At 38.9% G+C, this 26,692-nt stretch overlaps 3 protein-coding genes across 3 annotated transcripts; 1 reads left to right on the top strand and 2 right to left on the bottom strand.

Moving 5' to 3' along the window:
- Positions 1-969: 969 nt before the first annotated feature.
- On the bottom strand, positions 970-2,360 carry LCP9604111_7383 (uncharacterized protein; the record flags this gene model as incomplete). Its single annotated transcript, XM_039075409.1, has 2 exons — positions 970-2,025; positions 2,082-2,360. 2 exons carry the CDS (start codon positions 2,358-2,360, stop codon positions 970-972), a joined length of 1,335 nt encoding a protein of 444 aa, XP_038926500.1.
- An 18,745-nt stretch (positions 2,361-21,105) lies between these two features.
- Positions 21,106-22,580, top strand: LCP9604111_7384 (Zn(II)2Cys6 transcription factor domain-containing protein; the record flags this gene model as incomplete). The annotated part of the gene is made up of 2 exons (XM_039075410.1): positions 21,106-21,162; positions 21,273-22,580. The coding sequence occupies 2 exons, from the start codon at positions 21,106-21,108 to the stop codon at positions 22,578-22,580; spliced, it is 1,365 nt and encodes a 454-aa protein (XP_038926501.1).
- Positions 22,581-24,233: 1,653 nt separating this feature from the next.
- On the bottom strand, positions 24,234-25,381 carry LCP9604111_7385 (uncharacterized protein; the record flags this gene model as incomplete). Its single annotated transcript, XM_039075411.1, has 3 exons — positions 24,234-24,364; positions 24,602-25,227; positions 25,287-25,381. The coding sequence occupies 3 exons, from the start codon at positions 25,379-25,381 to the stop codon at positions 24,234-24,236; spliced, it is 852 nt and encodes a 283-aa protein (XP_038926502.1).
- Between the last annotated feature and the right edge of the window lie 1,311 nt (positions 25,382-26,692).

Consider the following 26,692-nt stretch of genomic DNA (forward strand, 5'->3'; position numbering starts at 1 on the left):
TGATACATACGACCATAGGGTGTGGAAAACAGGGCTTCCCGTCCGCTCAGCCGTACTTAAGCCACACGCCGGTGAGTTAGTAGTTGGGTGGGTGACCACCAGCGAATCCTCACTGTTGTATGTTTTTTTCTAAAAAAAGAAATTCTCTATTCAATCATCATATTATTCACTGACTACTGCTATAGTAGAGAATTCGGTCAAAAATCCAATGTTCATACTAGTTCCTTATTTAGTGCTGTCCAGCTTGTAATTATTTCTGCATTTGTTTGCGCCATAAAAGGAAGAAGACACAAGACCATGGGCCGAAACTGTATCCTCGAGTTGGATCTTTCCCCTGATCGAAGCGGAGCTATACCAAAGGAACACGCAGCCCGTTAAAAGCAACTAGGTGATTTCATCAGCTCGTGGTATAGCAAGCCTATTGTAAGTGATGCTATGCACTCTTCGAATGAAAAGGGCCAGTATACCATCAGGCTCGGCAAACCCACCTCGATTGACCGTGTTGTGTTGATGGAGGATCAGATGAATGGCCAAGTGATTCGGTCATACCAGGTACATGCGCAGATCGTTGACAGCTGAGATGCCGATAGTGCACGGATGTACCTTTTAAGCTTGTTTCAAATGGAACAAGTATAGGCCATAAGAAGATTGATATCTTTGATAAGGCCATTTCGGTGATGGAGGTTTTGGTCAACACCACATATGTCGATACTCCAAAATGGCGATCTGTCTCGCTCCATCTCTGTGATTAACTGGCCTGAAATGGCACTTCGTTTCGACGGATATGGCCGGATGATTGTTAAAGTTGGAAATTGCTATTCGAGTCATCAACTCCCTAGAATCTAAGAACACATGTATTTTTGGCTCCAAGATTTAAAATATCGCTAGAGGCGCTCGTATATCAGCCATTGTCAGATAATCCACCAATATCCACCACGTCGGTAGGGCACAATAGTGAGTTAGCAGAGGCTATAACCACTTCATACGCTTCGCAACATAACTTCCCCCACCCACAACGCCTGTAACTCCGGTGAAAGCAATCAAGGATCCATATCCACTCCCATATCCATACCCTGCGTCCCCCTCCCACGGCATCCCCTTAATAAGAGCCGCACTAAGGGGCCCGGAAACCAAATTTCCGACACCTCTCCCGGCTGCAAGACAGGCAAAGACCATGCTTGATTCGGCGGAAGGCTGGTTACGGACTATCTCGCGCATAATGCCAGGCCAGGTACTGGTGTATGAGCCTGCGAAGAGACCGTATACGATTGAGAAGAGGAACAGAGGAGCAAGGGACATAGAGAAGCCCCAGATGAGGAAAACGCCGATAGAGGATCCAACAGTTGAAACGAGGATGCAAAGCGTCACGTCGAGTTTGTCGATGATAGCGCCCATAAGCACGCAGCCGACAACGGAGGCCAAGTTGAAGAGGATAACAGTCAGTGCTTGGAGGGAGGTCGAGGCACCGAGCATACGTACGTAAGTTGGGAGGTAGATAGATGGTAAGAAAAAACCGAGCGCCTCGATAGTATTGCAAAACTCGAAGAGGGCAAACGTGGACGTAAACATGAACCGGAAGTTCGGGGGTGGCGGACTGGGTAGGTTATCTGCGATCGGCACGCGGGGTTTGACGAAGTAGACCAGCGGCGCAGTGAGAATAAACAACGCGACTGCAAAGCCACGCAAGGTAAGCCGGAACCCGTACTTGCCCAGCAGCTGTTCCATGACGATGGGGAGGACGACACCACCGATTCCGGTGCCGGCCCACATGACGCCGAAGGCGAGGCCCTTTCGTCGGTCGAACCACTCTTCCATTAGGAGGATACAGGGGGCGTAGGCGATGCTGCCGCCGAGCGCATAGAAGATTCCTTGAGTTATGATAAGGTGATTTGTATTTGTGGCGAGGGAGCTCAGGCCGAGAGCGGCACACATTAGTAGCACACCTAGACCGCAGCCGAAGCGCTGGTATTTGGGCCATTGTCGGTAGGCGGCAAAGACAAGAGGGAGGTCGAGATACATGATTCCCTGGAGTATGTACGTTAGCTCGGGCTGGGTTAGAAGATGAGATATTCAATTTTTACCATAGCGCAGGTTCCGACGACGGCGATATTGCCGGAGCCCTTGAATTGGGGGATATCGCTGTAGTACGCTTGGAAGACACCGTACGTGAATGCAAATCCCCAGACGAGAGCCTCCATAACGAAGCAGGCAGCGAGGAACAGCCAGGCATTCATTCCGCCATCGATGGGGGGGAGTTGCGTGCCATAGTCAACATTTGACACGTGAGTACCGTCAGTCGTCCCCTCTAGCGAAGCTTGAAGCCCCTTTTCAGTCTCTTTTGTTGGGGAGTATGAGCCCATTACTTCGTCGATTCTCAGAGCCAGGGTCGACGGCGATCAAAAGAAAAAGTAGGGAAATATTCCCGTAGGAGACGAAACAGAATCCGTGAACTGTTCCAAGGCTAGAAAATTCAAAAATGCTTAGCTCACCATAAGAAACATGTTGGAGGAACCTGGAAGAAACCTAGGAAGGTTTCAGGAGCCAATTTAAAGAAAGATAAGCTGCCAACCCACAGAGGAATCATCCGCAGGGCGTGGAAAGGATCCATCATCCCGTGGTCGTGTCATTGCCTGGACCAATCATAGTTGGGTGAAAAGGCGCTAATATGCCAAGGTATCCACTAATGATTGCCAACCATGGAAGACATCCATGGCTAACTCTAGAGCTAATATACCAAGTGAAGAGGGATATGCACGATGGGCAGCCTGGCCAAGCAGGTAAGACGAGAACGACAAAACAATACCAACCATCTAGGACGGTGAGCTAGTAAGCATAGGGATTATATAGATCACACCATAGTATATAATCTCCTATTGTATAGATATCTCGTAACTCGTTTTTCATTTCCGGGGTGATGATGATTCTCTAATACTGTCCCTCTAGAACTTTACTTAAGAGCTAGGCCTTATGTCCTTCCTACCTGAAAGATAAGGTTATAAATATAGGGGTTCTAAGTGTCTTTACTATATACCCCCCGGCGAGAAGTTGACCGTCCCTAGTTAACTAAGCTAAAACCCTCTCGGTAACCCTAACAGGGTAAAAGGCCTAGACGATGCCTCCGGAAGAAGGATTTTATCCCGAAAACCTTCTTTTCTATCTCCTGTATTATATTAAACAGCCTTCTATATTCTTCTTATATCTTCCTTCTCTAGTCCTGGATATACTCTATAGCGGCGGCTTCGTCTTCCATAAATAGTATATTAAGCTTATAGATAACCGCCGGGTTTGTCTACTTGGTTTATACTACTAAGTAGGCCTTGACAAGTGCCGCAGCACCAGGCCCTTGGTTCGGTGCTGCGGTGCTGCGACGGGAGTGCTGCAGCACCAATCACGTGATCTCCATAAGTTATGTAGAGAAGCCCTGTATTTCGTTTACAATCACCTGATCAATTCGTCTGATCTACCCGGCCCGATACTATTCCGAGATTACCCTTCATCTGATCTCTGTATAAATGTATACTAAGTGCTATAGGGTTCTCGTCTTTTATTTGGGGCCCTATCACCAACCTATTCGGGCGTCGCAATACCTATAATACAGCTATCCTTGTACTTTATACATGCTCGGCTAGTACCGCCGCGGCGATCAATTTGTATATATTCATCGCAATACGTATTTTGGGAGGCTTTACGGGTACCTTCTTTATGGTTGCTGGATAGACTATTCTTGCGGATATCTTTGAACCGGTATATTAGTTTGATTCCGATTGTCTTCTGGTTACTAACTGTTACGTGCCAGGTTCCTTTCAACAAAAGAAGTGCATTGCTAATCGAATATCAAGTATGGAGAAGGAAAGAAAAGAAAACAAATGTAAAAACAACAATGGGGTCTTTATAACCCTTCGGGGGCAAAGCCCTATCCTCATTTATCCCAGAAGGAAGGTACGACTGTCTGCGCAAACGAGTTCCCTCGAACAGGAAGGAACGACCAACGGTACAATCCCGAACGGGAAAGTACGAGTCCCGCAAAGGCCAATCGTGACACTAACGGGAGTTAATAGACTGTGCGTGGGACGGCTGCTGACTGCTTTATGGTTGGATCTGTCAGTGGTCCTGCGATTGGTATGTTTAGACTATCACTATCTCTATATGTATCGTTGGATATCAGTGGCTAATTTTACAATTAGGACCCTATATTGGTGGTATAATTGTCACAGCTTAGTCATAGTTAGCTAGTTAGCACCCCCAACAAGGGGTTCATAATATCATCATCTTCCCCACCAAGCTTACTTGCCACATTTATGGTAGCACGTCCTGGTTTTATCCAGAGTTTTTTTTCTTCCGAGAGGATCTCTCTCGGGTTTGTTTTAACAAGTTCGACCACCTCAGGGGTTCCCCTATGTGCCAAGGTCAGAGGTCACCAAGCCTAGCACAATCGGCAGTCGACCACGCTATCGATCACAGTGCCAAGCCGCTACAGTAAGGCTATCGATCACAGTGCCGAGCCGCTACTATAACAATCCATAGACAAGCGTACTCGTCGGGCCACCCAGCTTACAATCCAGTTCGACAATTATCGCTAGGAGGCATACCCCTAGTCAGGTGATTTCGATATAGATACACTTTCCCGTATTATTATTATCCTAACCCCTTTACCTACTAGGCCCGCTAATCCCTCAACCTTACTATCTACTTCTATTATCCTTCTATCTTTAGAGGATCTATTTCTACCTTCCTAGCCTATCGATATGTGAGACCCCTAGGTATGGAATGCCTGAGGGAATGCTGTATGTAATGGAGGATCGGGAAATAGAGATAGTAGTATACGCAGTGGTATATTAGAAACTAATAGCTGCTTCTCCAAAGAAGCACCATGCGAGGATAATATACAGGTTGTGGGTCACATGATTGAAGGGGGCTGTGCAGGCAGCACACACGGCTCCTGCCCAGCCCACAGTTCCCCACGCACCCTAACAGGTGCAATACCTCAGGCATCAGCCTTCTTAGTACTAGGGTCCTGACAATATCCCCCTCCTTGTGGCATGCGGTCCCCGCAGGCTCGGAACAGGAGAAAAACAAGGGAGCAGCTTGGTCCATTAAAACCCATACGTCCAAAAACCTCGCAATGAGGGCAAAAAGGTACACAGGGAAAGGTATCCAGCGTCAATGCTCCAAAACATAGGGTATAGTATAACAAAAGGTGCAGTGTGTATAACGAGGTGGCAGTGTGGTTACATAACCGCGCTAAGAAATCAGGCAGCCATGGTCTCCAACGAATACAGTATCTCAGTTGGCCTATAAACTCAGGCATCTCCTATACGTGAGGGTATGGCTGAGCAGTTGTTTGCTGGTAAGAGAATTCAGTTAGGATGAAGGGGAATGCCATGTATATATATACCCAGGTTACCCCCAGCATCTTCTTCTCTTCTTCAACGCCCCGTCTTACTCACTTAGTAAGTATACCCAATTCGTATTTCCATCAAATTTCTATTAAGATAATATCGTTCTAGTTAGGGTACTACCATTCGCTGGTAAATATAGTAGATACATCTTCAGATTTAGTGGTATTGCGTTCCGCACAGTATACCGAGAAAATTTAACGTCATATCCGCCCCTTCCTTGCGGAAAACGGCCTCGTTTTCGTGTTCGTATACTAACCATGTTTGTAGAATAGTAATGGCACATCGTCGTCCTGCGCCGTCCTCCTCTAAGGAGGATAAATCTCCACGTCTATAGGTACAACGTCGTCTTTTAGTAGGCCGTAGGCCTATAACTCCACCTCCACGCTTAGAAACCCCTAAGCCTATCGAGGGGCCGTTGCCTTACTAGCGGTGCTTTTTCTAGCTGCAAAGCCACCTAGACCACGAGTATAAGACCCTTACGGGTTATACCAAATGCACTTACTACTCTTCAGTGAAGCACAGTTGCATCCCTGTAAGTTTAACTATATCATTGTAGGGAGGAATTCGTTATTAATAATAGCATAGCTTCCTTCCGAGGTTTAGACTGCTACCCGCACTGCTCTCAATGCGTCGCCTATGCGTGCTCGTGTACCCTAAGTGCGTATTATCGAGCAGAACGTTAAGCGCTTGACCCGTGTAGCCAACAAGGCCAAAAAGGCCGCTACTGCCGCGGAAGCCACAGAAGTTATTGGGGTCCTAGGAATCGCGGAAAACGTAGGAGAAATCTCTGAAGTCAAGAAGTTCTTCGATACTCCTACTAGTATTTTAGAGGAAAGCGCGGTTCCTAATATAGGCGCGCCCAGCGACGCTTTATTTACCCCTATAAACTTGGCCCCTGCTTCCTAGGATACCCTAGGTATAGAGTCTATTTCGCTACTTCATCGCGTTTTTAATACCGCTTTGTTGGTATTTGAGTCCAGTTAGGCGTACCAACCCTACCTGCGCCTATGCATAAATTCCAGCAAGCATAGGGAATGTAATACTAAATTTTAATCCACAATCAAAGCTTCTTACATTTCGAGTGTACGTTCTCAGTCCTTATCTTCTTTGGTATCTTTGCCGCTATGGCCATCCTAGCCTTGTAATCATTAAGGGCCTTAGTATCCTCGACCGCAGACTGCAGTTCCCAGGTTGCTTTAACGTCATCGTAGCCACACTACTTAACCAAGTAGGACCTATTCTTCTCACCTCGATAGGATAGGATACATTCGATCTCGTACTCCACCTAATTATCAATCTTAATTGGTTCAGGAGCGTCATTATCGGTCAGAATATCACCATAATGTAATTCTAGCACCGATATATAGTGCGTTGGGTGTAGCAATCTGAAACGGGGGGATAGATATAGCTTATACGCTTATATACCGACCTTCTTAAAGATCAGAAATAGACCTAGCATTTTGTAATCTAGTTTCTCGCTTGGCCTACCTATTTCTATATTCTTACTCTTAAGATATACCTAATCACCAACCTTAAACGATTTATCTATACAGTGTTTATCTGTATAATACTTTATCGACTCTTTTGCCTTAGTAAGTCGCTCTTTTATAAAGCTCCTTATTTCTTAGATTTCTTATACCCTCTGCGCAGTATCTATATAGTACTCTTTAGGGTATTCTCTAACACTATCTTAAATAGACGGGTTATACCCTATCAACGCTTTATATAGTGACTTTCCAGTCGCACTATGAGTTATTATATTATATATAAACGCCGCGATAGGAAGCCAGTGTACCTAGTCATCTTACTCCCAGTTAACATATAACCAAAGGAAATACTCCAGTACCTGATTTTAGCATTCTGTCTAGCCGTCAGTTTAAGGGTAGAACGTAGTAGATAACCGGCGTCTAACTATAAAGAGAAAACAGAAGGTCAACCAGAACTAGCTAGTAAAAAGGCTGCCCCTATCGCTTACTAGGTTCTCTAGTATACCGAAGATCGGGATCATACATTCATATAATAAATCTACTAACTCAGGTGTGTTAATTTCTTTTATATAAGGAAGATAAAGGGTATACTTCGTAAATATATCCACTAGGACTAGTACTGTGTTATATACCTTACCATTCTACCGCGATAGAGGCATTCCGGTAATAAAATCCATACTAAGCCACTTACCAGGCCTCTCAGGTACCGGTAACAGCTATAATAATCTATATAGCTTATACCTATAAACCGAATTGCGTTAATAACTCACACAGTTATATATATACTCCCTTATATCCTTTATAATTCTATACTAATAGAACTTACGCTAGATAGCTTCAAGGGTACGTTTACTAGTATAATAGTCCCCCTAGGGGTCATCATAGTACATCTTTATGATTTCATATAAGATTGCAGTCTCTCTTAGGATATAAACGCAGTTATTAAACCTAAGTAGCCCATCTAGCGTTAATCCCTAGGGTGTATTACTCAGCTTTTATTTACTAATACCATCCTTCTCTATTTTTATATAGATATCCTATAACGTTGGATCGCAATCCTATGTTATATAGAGCAATTCTACCATAGAATTCTTTAGCACTAGTGTATATACTATTTCACCTTAAAAAGCTCTTGTAGCCATTAGGCGTAGTACTAGGGGGTCTAGAATTCCTATATCGCCAGTAGTGTAATACTTATCTATAATACTTATATCGTAGGCATCATATACTACGTTATTGCAGTCCTCTACCATACTGTACAAACAATTAGATTTAGGTCCTAATATCATATTAGCCACCATTGTAGAGATACACGATTTTGGGTCCAGCAACACCGCGACCCTATATACCAGGGCAGAATACGACCTTTGTACTACTTCTTCGTTATTACCAAGACTCTTCTGCAGCTTTTCCTAAAGAGTAGGCAAAAGTAAGTTCTCTAAGAACTCTCCCTCCTTAGGTATATAGTCTAGTCGGCGACTAGGCATATTAGCGGGATTCAAGGTTCCTAAGCGGTACTCGATGATAAAGTCAAATGCAGTAAGCTTCTCCATCTACCTTGCCTAATGCCTAGTTAACTCCTTAGTAGTTATGAAGTAATACAGGTTAGCATGATTAGACAGCACTAATATAGGGAATTTACTACCCTTAAGATAGTATCTCTAATGCTTAAACGACTTAATAATTGTAAGCAGTTCTAAATCGTGCGTTTTATAGTGCGTTTCGGCACCAATCATCTTTCTAGATTAGAAAGTAATCGGGTACCAGCGGCCCTTAGGATCTGGCTGTATAGTAATTACCGCTATAGCGAATCCTAAAGTATCTAGCTCAATTCATATAGGTTTTTCTAGGTCGAAGTAGAATAACATAGGTATACTTAAGAAGCGCCTCTTCATTTCTTCGAAGGTGGCCCATACTTTAGGTATAAAGACAAAGCCTTGCTTTTAATAATTCGCACCCTTCTTCTTTGAGGTACCCTTCATTAGTTTAGATAGGGGTACGGCGATGTATAAGTAATTCTCAATAAATTGCCGGTAAAAGTTCCTGAACCCAATAAATTATTATATATCATACAAATACTGCAGTTCTAGCTATTCTATAATAGTACAAATCCTCTCTGGTTCTATAGATATACCCTCTAGTATGATTAGGAAACTAAGGAAAGCCACTAACCTTATATAGAAGGCATATTTCGATATCTTTATATATAATTTATATGTATACAGTCTATCTAGTACCTTATATATATTGTGTATATACTGCTCCTCAGTTTATAAATAAATAAGGATATCGTTAAGGTATATAATACAGCAAATATTGAGTAGATCGCTTAATACTCTATTAATATATAACTGGAAAGTTGTAAGTACGTTTGCTAAACCAAACGGTATGACTATATACTTGAAATAACCATATTGGGTCCGGAACGTAGTCTTCCATTCGTTACCCTTATAAATTTAGATATAATAGTATGTGTCTTTTAAATTAAGTTATATAAAGATCTTTATACTGGATAGCCGATCTATAGTCTCGCCAATCAATGGCAGGGGATACCAATTCTTAAGAGTTAATATATTAAGCCCCTAGTAATCCATATATAGACGCAACCCTCTATCCTTCTTCGGTATAAATAAAATGGGTATACCTACTAGGCTCTGTGATAGCCTAATCCAGCCCTTCTTAATATATTCTTTGATATAATCTTAGAGTACTATAAGTTCTATCTCAGAGAGAGGGTAAATTAGCTTATAGGGGATTTATTTACCTACTTCTATTTCGATAGTATGATCATACTTGTTACTCTCCGGCAACTTCCCTGCTTCTTTTAGATCAAAGACGTTAGCCTAGTCTCTATACTAGATAGGTAAAGCTTTTTCCATACCCTATACTGTAGCGAAGAGTGGGATAGGCCTACCTTTTGCGATTAGATAAGGATATACCGTAAGCGTAAGGGCCCTATAGAGGATCTCTTATATAAAGGCCGCCACAGTTATCTTTTTAATCTTCTTACTAGATAGGCGATAATACTATGCCTAGTTTTTCCAGTCAATATTAGGATTAACGGCTTCTAGCCAATCGAATCCAATAATCAGGTCATAACCTATTATTTTAACTACTTCATAGGGGAGTGCGTACTAGTATACTATACCCCTACTGTCTCGCAGCTCACTATTTAGCTTATAGGAGCTATAGGAGTGGACTATATAACCGTCTATAGCTATAATAGGTTTCGGGGGGCCTACATCTATATACGGTAGGTACTATTTAACCCAGTTCTAACTCATAAAGGTCTTTTTAGCTCTACTATCTATTAGTGCCTACGCAGTTTACTCCCTATTGTCAGTTTCGATACTAACTTTATAAGCGAAAGTGAGTTTCGATTTACACTTAATACTGTCTAGCCCTAACGCTACCGATACTATAAGCGCTAGGGTAATTAGTTTTTTGATTATAAATCCCCTTTAGTCTCTTTACAGGTATCTGCGTAGTGGCCTAGCTTCCCACACTTAAAGCAGTTACTATAGGGAATACCATTAGGATTTATTCTTTATTTATCGCGCTTACGCTTCTTATCAGGTTTATCACCCTACTTATCCTTACCTTTACCTTTAAACCTATCCTTATATCTCTTAGTACCTGATATAAACGAGGTATAAGAGCTAAGACTAGTATCTTAGCTTAGATCTGGTTTAGTAGCGTTATTCTTACTACCACTAGCGCTTTTATCTTTCTACATATAAAGCGATTTCTATCAGTTGGGGATTTAACTTTCTACTATAGAAAGGTATCTAATATATACTTCATACATTTCTAGTTCTATAGGCCATTTTAACGACTTAGTACGAACTATATCAATTACTTTAGCCTAGAGGTACTCTTTCTAGTGCTATTAACTATACAGGTACTTTAGATAACGATAGATAGCGTTGAGCTATATTACAAACGTCTATATAGATTGATATTATTTCTACTGTAGAGTACTGTATTCTAGTATACTGTCTCGGTAGATATTTTAGAGATTATTCATAAGATATAGGCAGAAATCCTAGAAGTCTTGCTAGGTAGTAGGCTCTTTAAATATTTTTATATAAGACTACTAATCGTTATTCCTCTAGTTGTCCAGTTATTCGACTATAGCCTCCACCTTATATAGGCCGAAATTATACCATTACTAGTACTTATTAAAGTATAACTGAAGTTAGTTAATAAAGGTATAGTATTCCTAGGTTATATTTCCATAGAATGGTTTAACATTCGTAGGCTCTCTTAGTATACGAATACAGTATTTCTCAATGACCTATAGTGCGATACGGTCGTTTACACTCATTAGAGTAGGAGGCTTCGCTTACTCTAGGATCTCTAATTCTACAAGGAGGTTTTAATATTCCTCTCTTGCTTTAGCTTCTTTAATACATTTCCTTAGTTATTCGAGTGTCAACGGGGAAGGGTTCGTAGGGTACTGCGTTAGCGTCGGGTCTAGTAGTATAGTGGTTTCCTACGTCGACTCTGAGGTATCTATAGGAGGACCGTTCGCAGCAGGAGGAAGGGTTTATTCGGTCGAAGCCCGTTTGTCAGATTATGGTATCGTAGGGAGTCCCTACGACCATGTATTGCGATGGTTCGACATGATGTAAACTAGTGCGAACGAGGGGTAGTCTCTATCGGGCAATCCGAGTATTTAAGAGCTATTAGAACTGTGAGACCCCTAGGTATGGAATACCTGAGGGAATACTGTATGTAATGGAGGATCGGGAAATAGAGATAGTAGTATACGCAGTGGTATATTAGAAACTAATAGCTGCTTCTCTAAAGAAGCACCATGCGAGGATAATATATAGGTTGTGGGTCACATGATTGAAGGGGGCTGTGTAGGCAGTATACACGGCTCCTACCCAGCCCACAGTTCCCCACGTACCCTGACAGGTGTAATACCTCAGGCATCAGCCTTCTTAGTACTAGGGTCCTGACACGATAGGTCTATACTCAATAAAGCCGTTAAGGATTTCCTCTGTCTAACGTCTTACCTCACTATTCTAAGTCCTATAACCCCTCTATTAAGTAAGCCTATATATCTACTTAGGAGACCCCGACCTAAGTAAACTATAAGTAAGCCTCCTAGTTTACCGGCTTCTATACCTTAATCTTTAATATCTATATTAGACTAACCGACTGCCTAACCTACTACTATAATATACCTTTCTATACCCTAGTCTTCGATACCTATTTTAGACTAACCGACTACCTAAGCTACTACTATTATATACTATATATATAGGCCTACTACTATATAACGGTAGCCTTATTTCAGTCCCTAGCTAGATAGTTATAATAGTAAGTTTTTCTAAACTAAGGACGAAAATTCTATACTATAGGCTAAGGATAGCTATATAGACCTTCTATAAGATAACTAAGCGGAAGTCTAGTCTTCGGAAGACTAATAAGCTAAAGTTAACTAAGCAGAAGTCTAGTCTTAATAAGCTAAAGTTAACTAAGTAGAAGTCTAGTTTCTAGAAGACTAATAAGTAGAAGATAACTAGGTAGAAGTCTAATCTCTAGGAACTAAATAAACTAAAGATAACTAAATAGACCTCTACTCTTATAAGGCTAGTATTAAATACCTAATCCTAGAACGACCCCTAGTATAGTTAAAAGTATAATTAACTTTATATTTTTATAATAGTAAGACTAGCCCTATAGTAGGTCTATTAAGCCTACTATAGGAAGCTAAACTCTCTAACCTCCTACAAAAAATAGTAAATAATAGAGGTCTAGGTCCTAGCTATAATAATAGAAATTAGGGTCCTAGTTATATAGGTAATATACTAACTCTGGTTACTTCCCTACTATTACCTAGTTTTAATATAGTATAGTTTATAGAGTTTATTAAGAAAGCTATATAAATAAGCCTTTAGAATAATACTAATACTCTTTATAGGCCTTAAGGTAACTAAGGTCCCTAGGGTAAGTAAGGTTCCTTAGGCTAATTAGCTACTACCGATACCTTATAGAAAGTATCTAAAATTAGTATTTTTAATCCTTTAAAGAGTTTTAAGGATAGAATAGATATAGTCTAAAATCTTTATATCTACTCTAATATATATATATTTATAGATTATATAATAGACCTAATACTCCTAAAGTTAGAAACTATTATTTAAGCGAATATCTATAACTACCTATAAGGTAATATATTCCGATAGTATTCGTAGGAACTAACTATAGATAAAAAATACCTTATAAACTAGGTTCTACTCTAAGATAGATAGTTTTCTATAATAATATAGTATTTTAGACCTAACTATACTAAGGCCTTTCTCTAGCTTAATAAGTATATATATAAATAGGATAATATATATTAAGGCTATACCCTAAGAGAATATATATAAGGTATATTATACCTATATAAAGCTATAGGTATAATAGATATTCTTAACTAGTTATTATAAATTTACTAGAACCTAGAGCCTATACTTTATCGTAATATCCTAGAGTTAACTAAGACTATCTTATTAGTTACTTTTATAAATAGCCTTAACTACTACTATTAAGATTAGAAAGATATAGTAACTAAGCGCTAGAGTTAGTTAACTATTAGGTTTAGAAATAATAGGCTATAATAGGATAATTCAGCCCTATATTACTAATAAGACTAGCGCTAAGGCTACCCTTAGTACCTATATAGCTATAACTACTCGTTAGCCTAAGACTATTAAGGTCTACCCTAAAGCTAGGCTAGATATAGATAATAATAGGCTCTAGCGCCCTATAGCTAGGCTTAGTAGACTCCTTAGTACCTATACTAAGCTATAGGAACCTAATATTAGTCCTATTAGTATTAGCCCTAGAACCTAGTATAAAGTAACTAAGGCCCCTAAACCTTTTAGAGATAATAATATCTATAGTAGGGAGTTTAAGCTTAGTAGATCTAGAATAATCCTAGCTACTAATAGTCTAGCTATAATAGCTCTAGGAACTCCTAGTATACTATTTAAAATAAACCTTAGCGGGTATACTATATAGATATAGATACTAACTATTATTAGTCGAATAACTACTCCTAAGCTAATAATAATAGCCTAAAGGAATATTAGGATAATATCCTAATTAATAATAATAATTAATAGGATTTTAAGGATAACTTTTATACCGATAAAGACCTATATAATATAAATTTCGCTAACCCTACTAGCCTATAGGATAACAATTACTAATCTAGTTTTTAAGCCTAGGCTAATCTACCGGTATAGGCCTAGCTATATATAATCGATAGTAAGTACTTAGTCACTTATTTATCCTATTTATAGGTTTTTAAGTTAAATACTAAACTATATTAGTATCTTAATAGCTATAAGCCTTAAGCTACTACTATTATACTAGCTAAAGCTATTACTAATTTTATAAATCCTACTTATTATATTATCTACTTAGTTAGATAAACTAACTATATCCCTAGCTATATATTTTAATCCTAGCGATATATAATAACTATAGTTAGACTTAGAGGCCCTAGTAAGCTAAATACTTACTACCTTAACTCTAGATATATTATAACTTTAATCGATTTAAAGCTAGTAGTATTACTCTAATACCCCTAGTACCCTATTAGCCTAATTCCTATAAGTAGGATTAGTTCTTAATACCTATCTAACTACTATATTATAATTTAAGTTTACTTCCTAAATAAAGATATAGCCGTAAAGCTATAAATTAAGGCCTATATTATTAAGGACCTCTATACCCAGCTTCTTATTAGTATAGATATTCTAGGACTAGAAGGATTTATACTTAATTTCCTATATTCCTAGGTAATTATTAAGTCCTATAAAAACTTAACTTTTCCTATTACCCTCTATATAAAACTATACTATATAAGTAAAAGACTAGTCTATACTTCTTCTAAAATTAAGGTCCCCCTATACTAGGTAGTATAGATCCCTATTATTATAAAGTCGATTTTACTAAAGGATTATAACTTTATTTTTAAGCTAGGTAATAGTAAGTTTAAGATTCTAGTATAGATAGTTAACACTAGTTTTATATATATATATACTATTAATAATATTAACTAAATATAAGTTATTAGGAAGAAGGATTATATAGGCTAACTTTTAGAACTAGACTTTATATCTACCTACTAAGTTTCTATTAAAGTAATACCTCTAGTATTATAGTCCTAAGTAGTTAAGTCCTACTCCCTATTAATTAATTAAGATATTTATAACTCTATTACTACCTATCTAACTACTATTAATAACTTACCCTAACTACTAGATAGACTTCCTAATAGACTTCCTAATACTATTTTTATACTAGATATATAGAAGGTCCTACTAATATCTACAGCCTATATTTAGCTAGGATATCTACTAGAAATAGTACTACCTAATAGTATTATAATCTATAGGATACCTAAAATAGCTATAGTACTCTACAATATTTATAAGTAATATAATATTTAGTCTAACCCTAGTATTATAGATATCCTATAAGATAAATAGATAAAACTCCTAATAGTCCCTAGTTTAAAGCTATAGTATTTATAAGTCTATAGATAGGTAAGAGAAAGCTAATAAGTTATCGATAATATATTTAATACTCTATATACTTAAGGAAAGATATCGTTTACTAAATACTAAGCCTAGGGTATAAACCCTATTTTTATTATATAGAAATAGGTTACTTATATAGATAATAAGAGTAATACTAAGTTTTAATAGATTAATTATACTATAGTTAATAACTACCTAATAAATAAGAACTTAGTTCTAGACCTATACCTATTACTAGGATAAGATAAGATTATTACTTTAGTAAAAGGTAAGCATTTTATTATAATTATAAATATAGTAAAATTCTTCTATTAATAGTATATTTACCCTAACTATTATAGCTACTAAGCTATTATATTATACTATAGTTAAAAAGTTCTCTATATTATTATTATAGGTAATTTAAACTCTATCGCCTATATATAATACTAGATAGATAATATACTCTATATATTTCAAGAATAATATTAAACCTATATTAATAATATCTTCGTAGTCGGTAATATACTTAATAAGTATATTACTAAACTCTACCTACTATTTATAAAACTAGAGGAATTTAATATTACTCTAGACCTAAAGAAAGTATATATTAGGTTTCTAAGTTTAACCCTACTAGGTAAGGATATTAACTCTATAAGTATATTAATAACTACTAAAAAGGTAAAGGTAATAACCTTACTAGTTTTTCTATATATATATAAGTAGCTAGAAATATACCTTAGAATAATAGGTAATCTTCGCTATTATATTAAAAGCTATATATAGAAATTAGAACCACTCTAAGTCTATAAGATAAACTTACTAAAAGGGAGCCTAATTAAAGGCCCTTAGTATTAAGTATAGAGTATATAAGCTATTCTTAATAAACCCTCCTAAGCTAAGCTTAAGAGTTTTCGTCTACTTTAGGCTAAGTTCTATAAACCTAAATAGCTAGTATACTATAATCCTATATACTAGCTCTATATTAATACTAATAGTTTAAAGGAAATAAGGTATAATACTATAATCTATTATATAAAGATAATATTTACTTATAAGGATATTTTAAAACTACTCCCTATTATAGAGATCTAGCCGATTATATTCCTTAGCTAACTTCTTATAGATATAGAAAAGAATTACTAGCCTACTAAGCTTAAGGTTTCTACCCTCTACTAGACTCTCTATAAGGTATACTACTTAATAGAGGCCTATCCTAGTAACCTTCTAGCTATAGTATATACTAACTATAGTAGTACTATAGGTATTACTAAAGTAATAAACTTAAGTTCTATTTCTTTAGAATACTAAAATCTTTACCTAATCTATATATCCTAGTTTATCTAATAGTTTTACCTATATATCTTCTATAGACTAGAAAAAACTAATAAGATTACTAATATTCTTTCCTACCTACTATATATAGACCTATTAGTCCCTAGTATATAAGATAATCTTAAGGATATCCTAGCGCTATATATATTTAAATAACCTATAGTAGACTAACCTATAGTATACCTCCTTATAGTATTAGTATTCTAACTAAATAATAATACTAAGGATTATATCTTATAAGGATATTAGTTAGATACTTACTAGTTAGCCCTAATCGATACTCTAGAAAGCGTTAATACCTAGTAGGATCCCTAAGTTAAGAAGTTACCCTACTACCTAGAGAATAGCTTAATTATTTTTATAAATTCTAATAGTAAGGAAAGTCTATATCTACCCTAATCTATAACTTAGGAAATTTTTAACTTAGTTTATAATAAGTAGATATACTAGGGTTTCGATAAAGCTTAGTATAAGCTTCGTAGTATTATATTCTATAAAGGTACTAAGTTCCTAAAGTAATATATTAAATATTACCCTATCTATTTAGAGTATAGGATCCGCTATTATTACCTATATAGTTCTTTCTAACCGATTATTACCTTACTAATACCCTTTTATACTATTACTTTAGATCTAATTATTGTAATACCTATTTTAACTAATAGATATAATATAGCTATAACTATAACTAATAAGTTTACTAAATTAATAGGAATAATACCTAACTATATAGACTAGGATAGTAAAGATTAGGTACTAGGTACTCTCTCTTTCTAATAGATAGCTAATTAGAGGATTCCTATAATAATTATTAGTAATTATAACCCTAAGTTTATATAAGGCCTCTAGAAAGTACTTTTCGACCTTATCTATACTAAGTTATTTTTTACTACTACCTATTACTTATAAACTAACAGTTAGTTAGAATATACTAACTAGATAGCTAAAGTTACTATATAGTATATAATCGCTACTTACCCTAATAAAGATTAGCTAAACCTATTACCTACCCTCTAAGCTATACTAAATAGCTTAATTAGTATAATAATAGGTTACTTACCTTATAAACTCTTATATAGTATCGAACTATACTACCCTTAGTTACTTTTATACTAAGCTATAGTTCCTAATATTACTATATATATAGATACTAAGTATTCTACCGCTTAGGCTACTATATATATAAAATACTAATATAACTACTATTATAGGCAGATTTTTTTTAATATTAGTAATAAAGTCTATCTTAAACTAGGATATAGATATAATATACTATTAAACTAAATTTTACTAAGGTAACTATAATAGTATTATATCGGGTATTTTAAAGTACTTAAATATATTAGGAAGCTTACTTATCGTTTAAATATTCTAACTAAGTTAAGAATCTACCTAGTTATTAGTATTATATACCTAGAACCTACCCTAGATAGTAATAACCCCTAGGAGCACTAACTAGATAATAAATACTATCTAATTATAAATAAGCGTTTCCCTAAAGATATTATCTATAAGATCGACTGTATTCTTACTAAGTATATTATTAATATACCTAGTTAACCCTATTACAATAGTACTAGGTATTAAATTACTAAGTATCTAATCTACTAGAAAGGCTAATTAGCTAGGGATAACTGTTAGGTATAGGAAGAGGACTATATTAGATATAATAAGGCTATTAAAGACTTTAAGGAGTATTAGGGTATACCCCTAGTAAGCTCCTAAGTACTACATTTTCCTTACTTTATTTTTACTTTCCTTTTACTTTTATTACTATCTATTCTTACTACCTTATATTACTTAACTCTTACTTCTAACTCCTACTTTTACTCTAATTTAAGTTTCTAACTCTTATTCGACTATTACTTATTACTCGATACTTATTATACCGAAAAGAAAGGCACTCCTATACCTTAGTCTATTGTAGGGAGCGACTAATATACTTTGCCTTCTAGGATATACGTTCGACGATTCCTATATAATATAATCTTATAATACCGCTTATACTAAACTAGAACTAGATAGGCTAATCTAGACTAGTAACTGGGTCCTAGTTATTATAGGTAGTAGACTATCTCTATAAGATATCGCTTAGTTACCCTTATATATAAGATATAAGCACAACCTAAAAGGAAGGCTAGTACTACCTAATAACCGTAACATTCTACTAAGTAATAAGCTTATTTATATAGTAATAAAGGAACTATCTTAGAAGAAGTATACTAAGTTCTATACTATCTAGGATACTAATAGTAAACTATATACTAGCAGGATACTATAGGACCCTAGCCTATAAATCGACTTCTATAGTTTCCTATATATACTAATCTAGAAATATTACTATATATTTATTAGCCTTTATATAGCTATAAAATATAGCTACCTAATAGTCCTAAAGGTAGATTTAAAGCTTAAAATCGAAAACCCGGTTTTTATAATTAGATCTATTATCTTAGGTTATCCTTTCGTAGAGGATATAGTTACTAACCTAATAGCGGTATTCTAAGCCTACTATACTAAAGAATAAGCTAAATTTCTATACCCCTATTCTATAGTATATTAATTATATAACCACTACAGTTAGTATACTATACTTTAGAAAGCTAAAATAAACTTAAAGATACTAGATATTAGTTTAGATAATTACTACTATATCGCTATACTCCTATAAGGACTAAGACCTTCCTATAGTTTTTTCTAAGAATTCTCTATATAGTCTCCTTTATACTTAGCTAAAGTGCTATCTTTTACTTTCTCCTAAATAGACCTAAAAAAGATAAAGATTATAGACCCAGTTTAATACTTATATTAGAATATAAATCGTTTAACTTAGTTTAGTTATAGTACTTAGTAAGAATATTAGCCTACTATATAGGACTAACCTAGCGATATAATTAGTATCAGCTCTTCTACTCTATTCTCTTTACTAGATATTCCTAAACCTTAGAGCTAATTACTAGCTATATAAAGCTAACTATACTAAGCTAATACTAAGGAAAAGATCCTCTATAATTTCATCCTTCCCTATAAAGGTATAATAGAGTGTATAGACTAGGTATAGCTAAAGATCAAGGATTTAAAAAGGTTATACGAATATATAGCTAGATATTACTAGCTATAACTCTAAGAGGCCGCTCTAACTAAGAAGACCGAAGCCGTTACTACTAGTACCCTTATGATAATCTCGAATATACTTAGTAGTTTCCCGGATATTTAGCGCTAAGCCATTAGATACTAGGAAAACCTATTCCACCGCCCCTACTAACTTTAATAAAGCGCTACTCCTAACGACTAAGCCTAACTAGGGAGCCCGTTACTACTAGGCGATAAAGAATGTAGTAACCACTGTAAAGCTCCTCTCAAAGCGGCCACCGAGGGGCCACTGTACGACCCCAGGCGTGAATTCACGCCCTCGGACATCTATACTCCGCCCTGGGCCTACGATAACTGACGGCGTTTTTCGTTTTCTTATCATTTTTTATTCTTATTTTTTATTGAAATTTCCTTTTTTTCTCAGCCGGAGGCCGAGATTTTTTGAGACCCGGCATATTGTCACAGCTTAGTCATAGTTAGCTAGTTAGCACCCCCAACAAGGGGTTCATAATATCATCATCTTCCCCACCAAGCTTACTTGCCACATTTATTGTCACAGCTTAGTCATAGTTAGCTAGTTAGCACCCCCAACAAGGGGTTCATAATATCATCATCTTCCCCACCAAGCTTACTTGCCACAATAATCGTCATATTTACTTAATGGCGTATTATCTACTGGCTTAAGTACGGCTGAGCGGACGGGAAGCCCTGTTTTCCACACCCTATGGTCGTATGTATTAGATAATGTGTGGGAGAGAATTATAGGTAGATTGCAAATGACTGTGTGATATAGATAGGGTGAGAATCTGGGTGAGAATCTGGGTGAGAATCACTCATTCGCTCGATTATGGCTCTGCCTTCTCCATATAATAACGAGACGGGGACACCACGGCCTACTACAACCAGACCCCTGTATAGAGAGATCCACACAGAACCGAGGATATTGACCGATTGTAAGATCAGATCAATGACGAGCTCCCCGGGCTCATAACCGTTGTGTGTTGAACCATGAAAGAGAGACGGGAGGAAAGGAGATGCTCATCTACTACTATGGGATTATGTGACCTCTGAGAAATTAGAACAAAATAACAATTAAATCCTCAAGGTGGACTTCGGGAGCTTTTAATATTTTCTGCCGGAGCGGTGTAGCGAAAGCCCCTTATTCCCATCTCATATACCAATTGGAGGTAGAATTTCATACTATTAACCCTTTAGTTCCTAGCTATCTTGTGCACTCTGGGACAACCAGATAGAACAAGAATGCCGGGCGTCCCTCATAGTAAAGGATGTTTGCAGTGTATAAGCCGCAAGGTCAAGGTTAGTGCTGATATATTGCGGTACCATGTCATTCCGGACCTCTCATCCGTTTTTTTCTGCAAGAGGCGATCTCAAAATAAAGCCGGTAACATGAACTAAAGGATACATAGTGCGATAAAACTCGTCCGGAATGTCTGCGGTGTATTAACTGGGGTTCGGAATGCCCAGGCTATGATCGTGGTCACAAATTCAAGGACCAGACGCGATATATCACCCTAAAACACGGTCGACCAACAATGGACGAAGCCTTTGCTCCAAATTTGGCCTACGAGGCGATCAATGTCCAAACGCAGGAATCATTCGAAGTATGGTTGGACTACCATTTTCCAAGTTACCTCGCTTCCTTCAACTCCCGCGTGGAGATGAATTGGATGAAGTTTATACGAGGCAGGTGGTCCACATTTCCCCAGGCACTGATCTGGGCACTCCGCGCCTTAACCTGTTTGCGCATGGGGGCGGCACGAGGCAATAAAGAAGCCATAATGTGCGCTCGTCATATGTATGGTCGGGGTGTAAACCATCTGGCCTCTCTCCTACATACACGGGCCGCACTAGCAGATGAAACACTTGCAGCTGCGATTTTGCTAGGGGGCTATGAGGTTCTAGATGGTAGTAGTGATCGCTCATGGATCATTCATTCACATGGCATCCGCCACCTGTTCTGCGCCCGTGGCCCTTCAGCACATACACATGGCATGGGTCGCACTCTTCTCATTTCTTGGCGGCCTTACCTAGTCGCAGATGCCTTTATCCATGCGGAGCCCTGTTTTCTAGGTGGTTCGGAGTGGACGTGCGTATCAGCGATCCAAGAGATTGCCAGGGCAGAAGACCGGTGGCAGGAAAGTAGTCTCCTAGGTCAGACGATGGACTACGCATTTAACGAAGTAGCCAAATGCCCTGGCTACTATGCAATGACAAAATACTTTACGACTTCGGACACAGATGTCGATCGATCCATTCTCAACGGCCTGGTGAGCTGTATTCTCAAATCAAGAGAAAGTCTTGTTCAGTTTCATGGCATGCTCATGGAAACGGATCCCCCAGCGTCCTTTGTTGGAGTGATTCCATCCACTTATGCAACAACCCTGGTACAGGGAACTCGCGATGGAATTAACTCTGCTGTCGCACTGCTCGACCAGCTAATGACGTTGCTTAAGTCCCATCTAAATAGGAAAACCAATCCTATTCTGATGGCAGACTTTGATGATAAGCACCAGGAAGACCCATGGCGTCTTTTTGCAGGAGTTCAGGCTCTCAAAACTAATACGAATCAATCACTCCTTTCTCGAGATCAAAAAGACCCGAGTTTAAGTATCTATGCTGTCAGAGATCAGTTGGATAAATTTTCGTTAACAATGGGCATGGGTAGTCTGTTACCAGATGCATGCGGTTGCCCACAATTCTTAGCGCATATCTGACGGAATATCATTCCGGACCCTTATTTCTCATTGGACCTGGTGCCTTCTCTTTGCTAATAATCTGGTCTCGCCTCACTCCATAAGTACGACATAAGCACCACATGGACAGTCAAGTCAATGGAGCACATAGCGAAGAAAGATCTCCAAAGACACTTCGTGTTATACGATAGAAACCGTCAAGTACGGACCCTACACAACGCTTCCCGGGAGCAAGCACAGCCGATTCAGCATACGATTCTTTCACTGTCGTCATTAAAACGAAGACTATGCAAATCTTTCGAGTAGTAGACGGCATGTAAATCGCGAATGAATCAATCCTCCAGCAAGCTAGGTAGAGAAAGTAATGGGAAAGGAAACCATGGGTTGCTCGGCTAGCTGGCTAAGCATTGCAACCAAACCTAACATTCAGTATCCCCACCATGGCTTCGGACGTCATCTACGACACAAAAAAGGTAACGAAACCCGACTTCCTCATCCACTTATGTCCTAAGAAGATGGACCAAGCTTTACCGGATGAAAACTATGATAAAGTATTCCGCCATCGGTACAGTACGTGATTGACCGTTGGGCATTGTGGGTACAGAGGTGGTGTTTCTGCCAGCGAAGCCTCCACTAATATATCGCGTGCGATACATGTGTGAATTGCGATCGATCTAAACTATGTCTATGACCCTCACGAGAACATACAGAACCAGTCGTCTATTACAGGCTAATTGGATCTGCTAATCAAGTCGTGAAAGGTGGCAAGTAACGAGATCAGCTGGCTCAGGACTTAGGGATATATTATATGGAAATGGAGGCGGCAGGACTTATGAATGACTTTCCATATCTGGTCATTCGGGGTATCTATGACTACGCCGATTCACACAAGAGTAAGGAATGGCAAGGCTATACGGCGGCGGTAGCGGCAGCCTATGCGAAGGAGCTTCTCTTGGTGGTTTCAATTGATTATATCGGCACTGCAAAAGCTTCCTTACGAGTGGTGGAGGCTGTTATTCACGATATACCTATTTCAACTTCCCTAACAGAGCTGGTAGACGTAGCCCGAGGAAAGGCTACAGTGATACAACAAGAATAAGAACTCGAGTACAAGTCTGAGACTGGATACTGCCTCTATGTGAACGGACGATATAGAGAGGCAGAAGATATCCTCCGAGAAACTCTTCTAGAGTAAGAAAACGCCCTAGGCCACAGTCATGATGATATCTTCGGTGTCGGTTTGGTTTAAATATCTATCTAATACCCAGAACTTAGAAGGGCGATATTTCAATAAATTCAATTGAGACCTTTCAGCAATTACTGCAATTTTCGACAAGCACAGACCTGGCAGCTGGCAGACAGAGATTCAGTATCAATTATCTTAGGAGGTCAGTAAAAAATCAGTACTATAAAAAAGCCCACATGAATTGATTTTTCAATTTTCTTGAAAGTATTTATAACGTAGTTCTTCTACAACCGTCACACCCTACGGTAACTACTAAGCGTTTAACAGGGATTTATTCAACATGCGTACAAGACCGGCATTTTATATCGATACTTTGTCCGTTCCTCTGACGAGTAATAGCTCAGTGCAAACTTGCATTTCTTGTACAGTACCCATGATACATCAGGACGGGCTATCGTTGCCACGTGATGATGAACCATCCATCACCCTCATTCTGATACCAGTCCTGTCAACTTCTCGCTTAATTCCCATAGCTTATTCGCCATATCTGGGTCCACGGCATCATGGTTTAGGCCACTATTAGAAAGAATGCCATCGGCGACGAAATATCCTTTTTCATCTTCATCAAAATATTAGTAATCTTCTTCCCACTGTCACGGATAACACCATAGATATCAATCCCACTTACTAGTAAGTGACTTGTCAAAGGCAGCAATGATCGCAGACGATGACCCTTCTGCCGAAGTCTTTGTTTTTATGGCGGAGCTCAGTTTGCCCTGTTAATCAACCTAGCCTAACCAAGAACACCTAAGCGCCGCCAGTACCAATGAATACTTCATACGGGTACGCATCTCACCTAGAGCGATGAAGTCCTCTGGTGGGACACTACGCGTCAACGAAGTCGTCACGATGATACCCGGGTCAACACCGAAGGATCGGAGGCCTTGCACGCCAAACCTCTGGACCAAACCCACCGAGAAAAGAATGTTGTAGGCCTTGGAATTGCTGTAAGCTAGCCACTTGTTGTAATTACCGCCATGACTGCCATAAGACAGGTCGTCCAAGAAATCCATTTGCGCGCGCGAGTGCGCCTCGCTGGTATAGTTCACCACTGTTGGACCACCGGGCGCAGCCATAAGCTTTTCAATAAGTAGGTTGGCGAAGAGGAAGTGGCCCAGGTGGTTGACTGCAAACTGCAGCTCGAAGCCGTCCATGGAAGTCTGGTAGGTCGAAGTCGCCATGATACCAGCGGAGCAGATCAGGACATCAATAGAAGCTACCCATTCCGACACCTGCGCCGCCGCAACGCGAACTGTTTCAAGGGATGAGAGGTCCAGGCAGAGTGCTCGGACGACTATCTCAGACGGTATGTCCAGAGAGGCGATAACATCACAAATCTTCTCGCTTTGGCTCGCAAGGATCAGCTGCGCTGGTTGGTGAGCCACCAGGGCGCGCGCGGTATCTGCACCGAGACTTCCGGGGCTGACACCGGTAATAATGACCGAGAGAGTAGTTTCTCAGCAACAAACTCCGGGGCTCACAATTTAGTCTGAAACTTACTAGTCTTGTTGCGAATCGACGCATTTAGAGCTTCTGCAGCCTGATCAGAGGTAGTGTGGAATCCGAATTGCGCCATGGTTTTCTGGGACGGCTTTGTTCAAGGGGGATGGGACAATATGGAGTCAACGTTCGTTGATGTTTTTCTTGTGCTAAGCTGGGATTAGGCCGCTCTTTAATAGGTTTTCAAGCTCTTACCGCAGGTTGCCATGAGTAAACCCCATAGAGATGATTTCCATTACTATTTCACGTAATAGCAACTAGGTATCATGAGAGCAGAGTGTGATAACTAAATCAAAGATGATTATATGTTAGCTCCCGATGAGTCGCGTACGTGATACCGATGCAGATGCTGACGCGATTGTGGGTCCTTTCACATAATGTCGGCCGTAAGCAACACCGGCCTTGATTGAGGGGAATTGCCAGTGATCTCGTCGGCCTGCGGCCGCCGAGATAGTCGTTGCAGAGCAAAGCGACTGATTCTAACTACCAATGCTTTAAGTATTTGGCCACCTGACATGTACGGACGTACGACCTCTGATTTATAATTGCTTCGCTTTGCTCTGCAATAAGGCATTTAGAAGAATTCACCTCATCAGGTTACTAGGTCGAGGTAACCCTATGCCCTACTGGTAATCACTAGTAAACCCCTACCAGTGATTACCAATACGGGCGACCTGGTGACCTGGCGAGCAAATCGCCAGTACGAAGACCGCATAGGCCGCTCAGCCGAGCCTTGGTGATACACCATTGAGTACAATTAATGGCCTTTGAACACTAGACTCATAGCATTTGTACATAGCCATGTAGTGACTTCATGGCCAGAATCACCCAATGCGTACTACAACGTACACCACGGAGTAAAAACTCATAATTAACTATAGATAAATCGCAGATGGGACGAGACCAGATATAAATAACAGCTTTTATCGAGGCCAAATCAGCAGTTTTGTTTAATCTGCCATAGCGAGGAGTAATTGGGATATCATTGTGAAGTGTGCTGTCGATATCCTTCCTCAAAGGATGGATCTGATATGTCGAGACACACTACAATGGTGTCTCGAGTTGCCGCAAGGGAATATTCATACAGAAGAAAATGAATTTGAGGTCGTCAATTGGCTTTGGTGCCTTTGAACGGAGCTTACTCAGTGCAAAGCTTGATTGGACTTGGCCCGCGGCTGAAGCTTGGCGTATCATGTTTGGAGTCCTAGTCGGACTCCGAAACCTCTGGATACGAGGTTGAATGTCCATTGCATGGTAAAGAAAGGGTAAAAAACATGTGCTTCGTTGCACAAGAATTACTGAATGATAACACTGCCGGCCTGGAGTCTTTGCCATAAACCGGTTTACTTTCTAGTTCTCGAGCCTTGTCTCGGACTAAGCCTCTCTA

This window comes from Penicillium roqueforti (assembly GCF_015533775.1).
Source record: "Penicillium roqueforti strain LCP96 04111 chromosome Unknown scaffold_23, whole genome shotgun sequence".
NCBI classification, from domain to species: domain Eukaryota; kingdom Fungi; phylum Ascomycota; class Eurotiomycetes; order Eurotiales; family Aspergillaceae; genus Penicillium; species Penicillium roqueforti.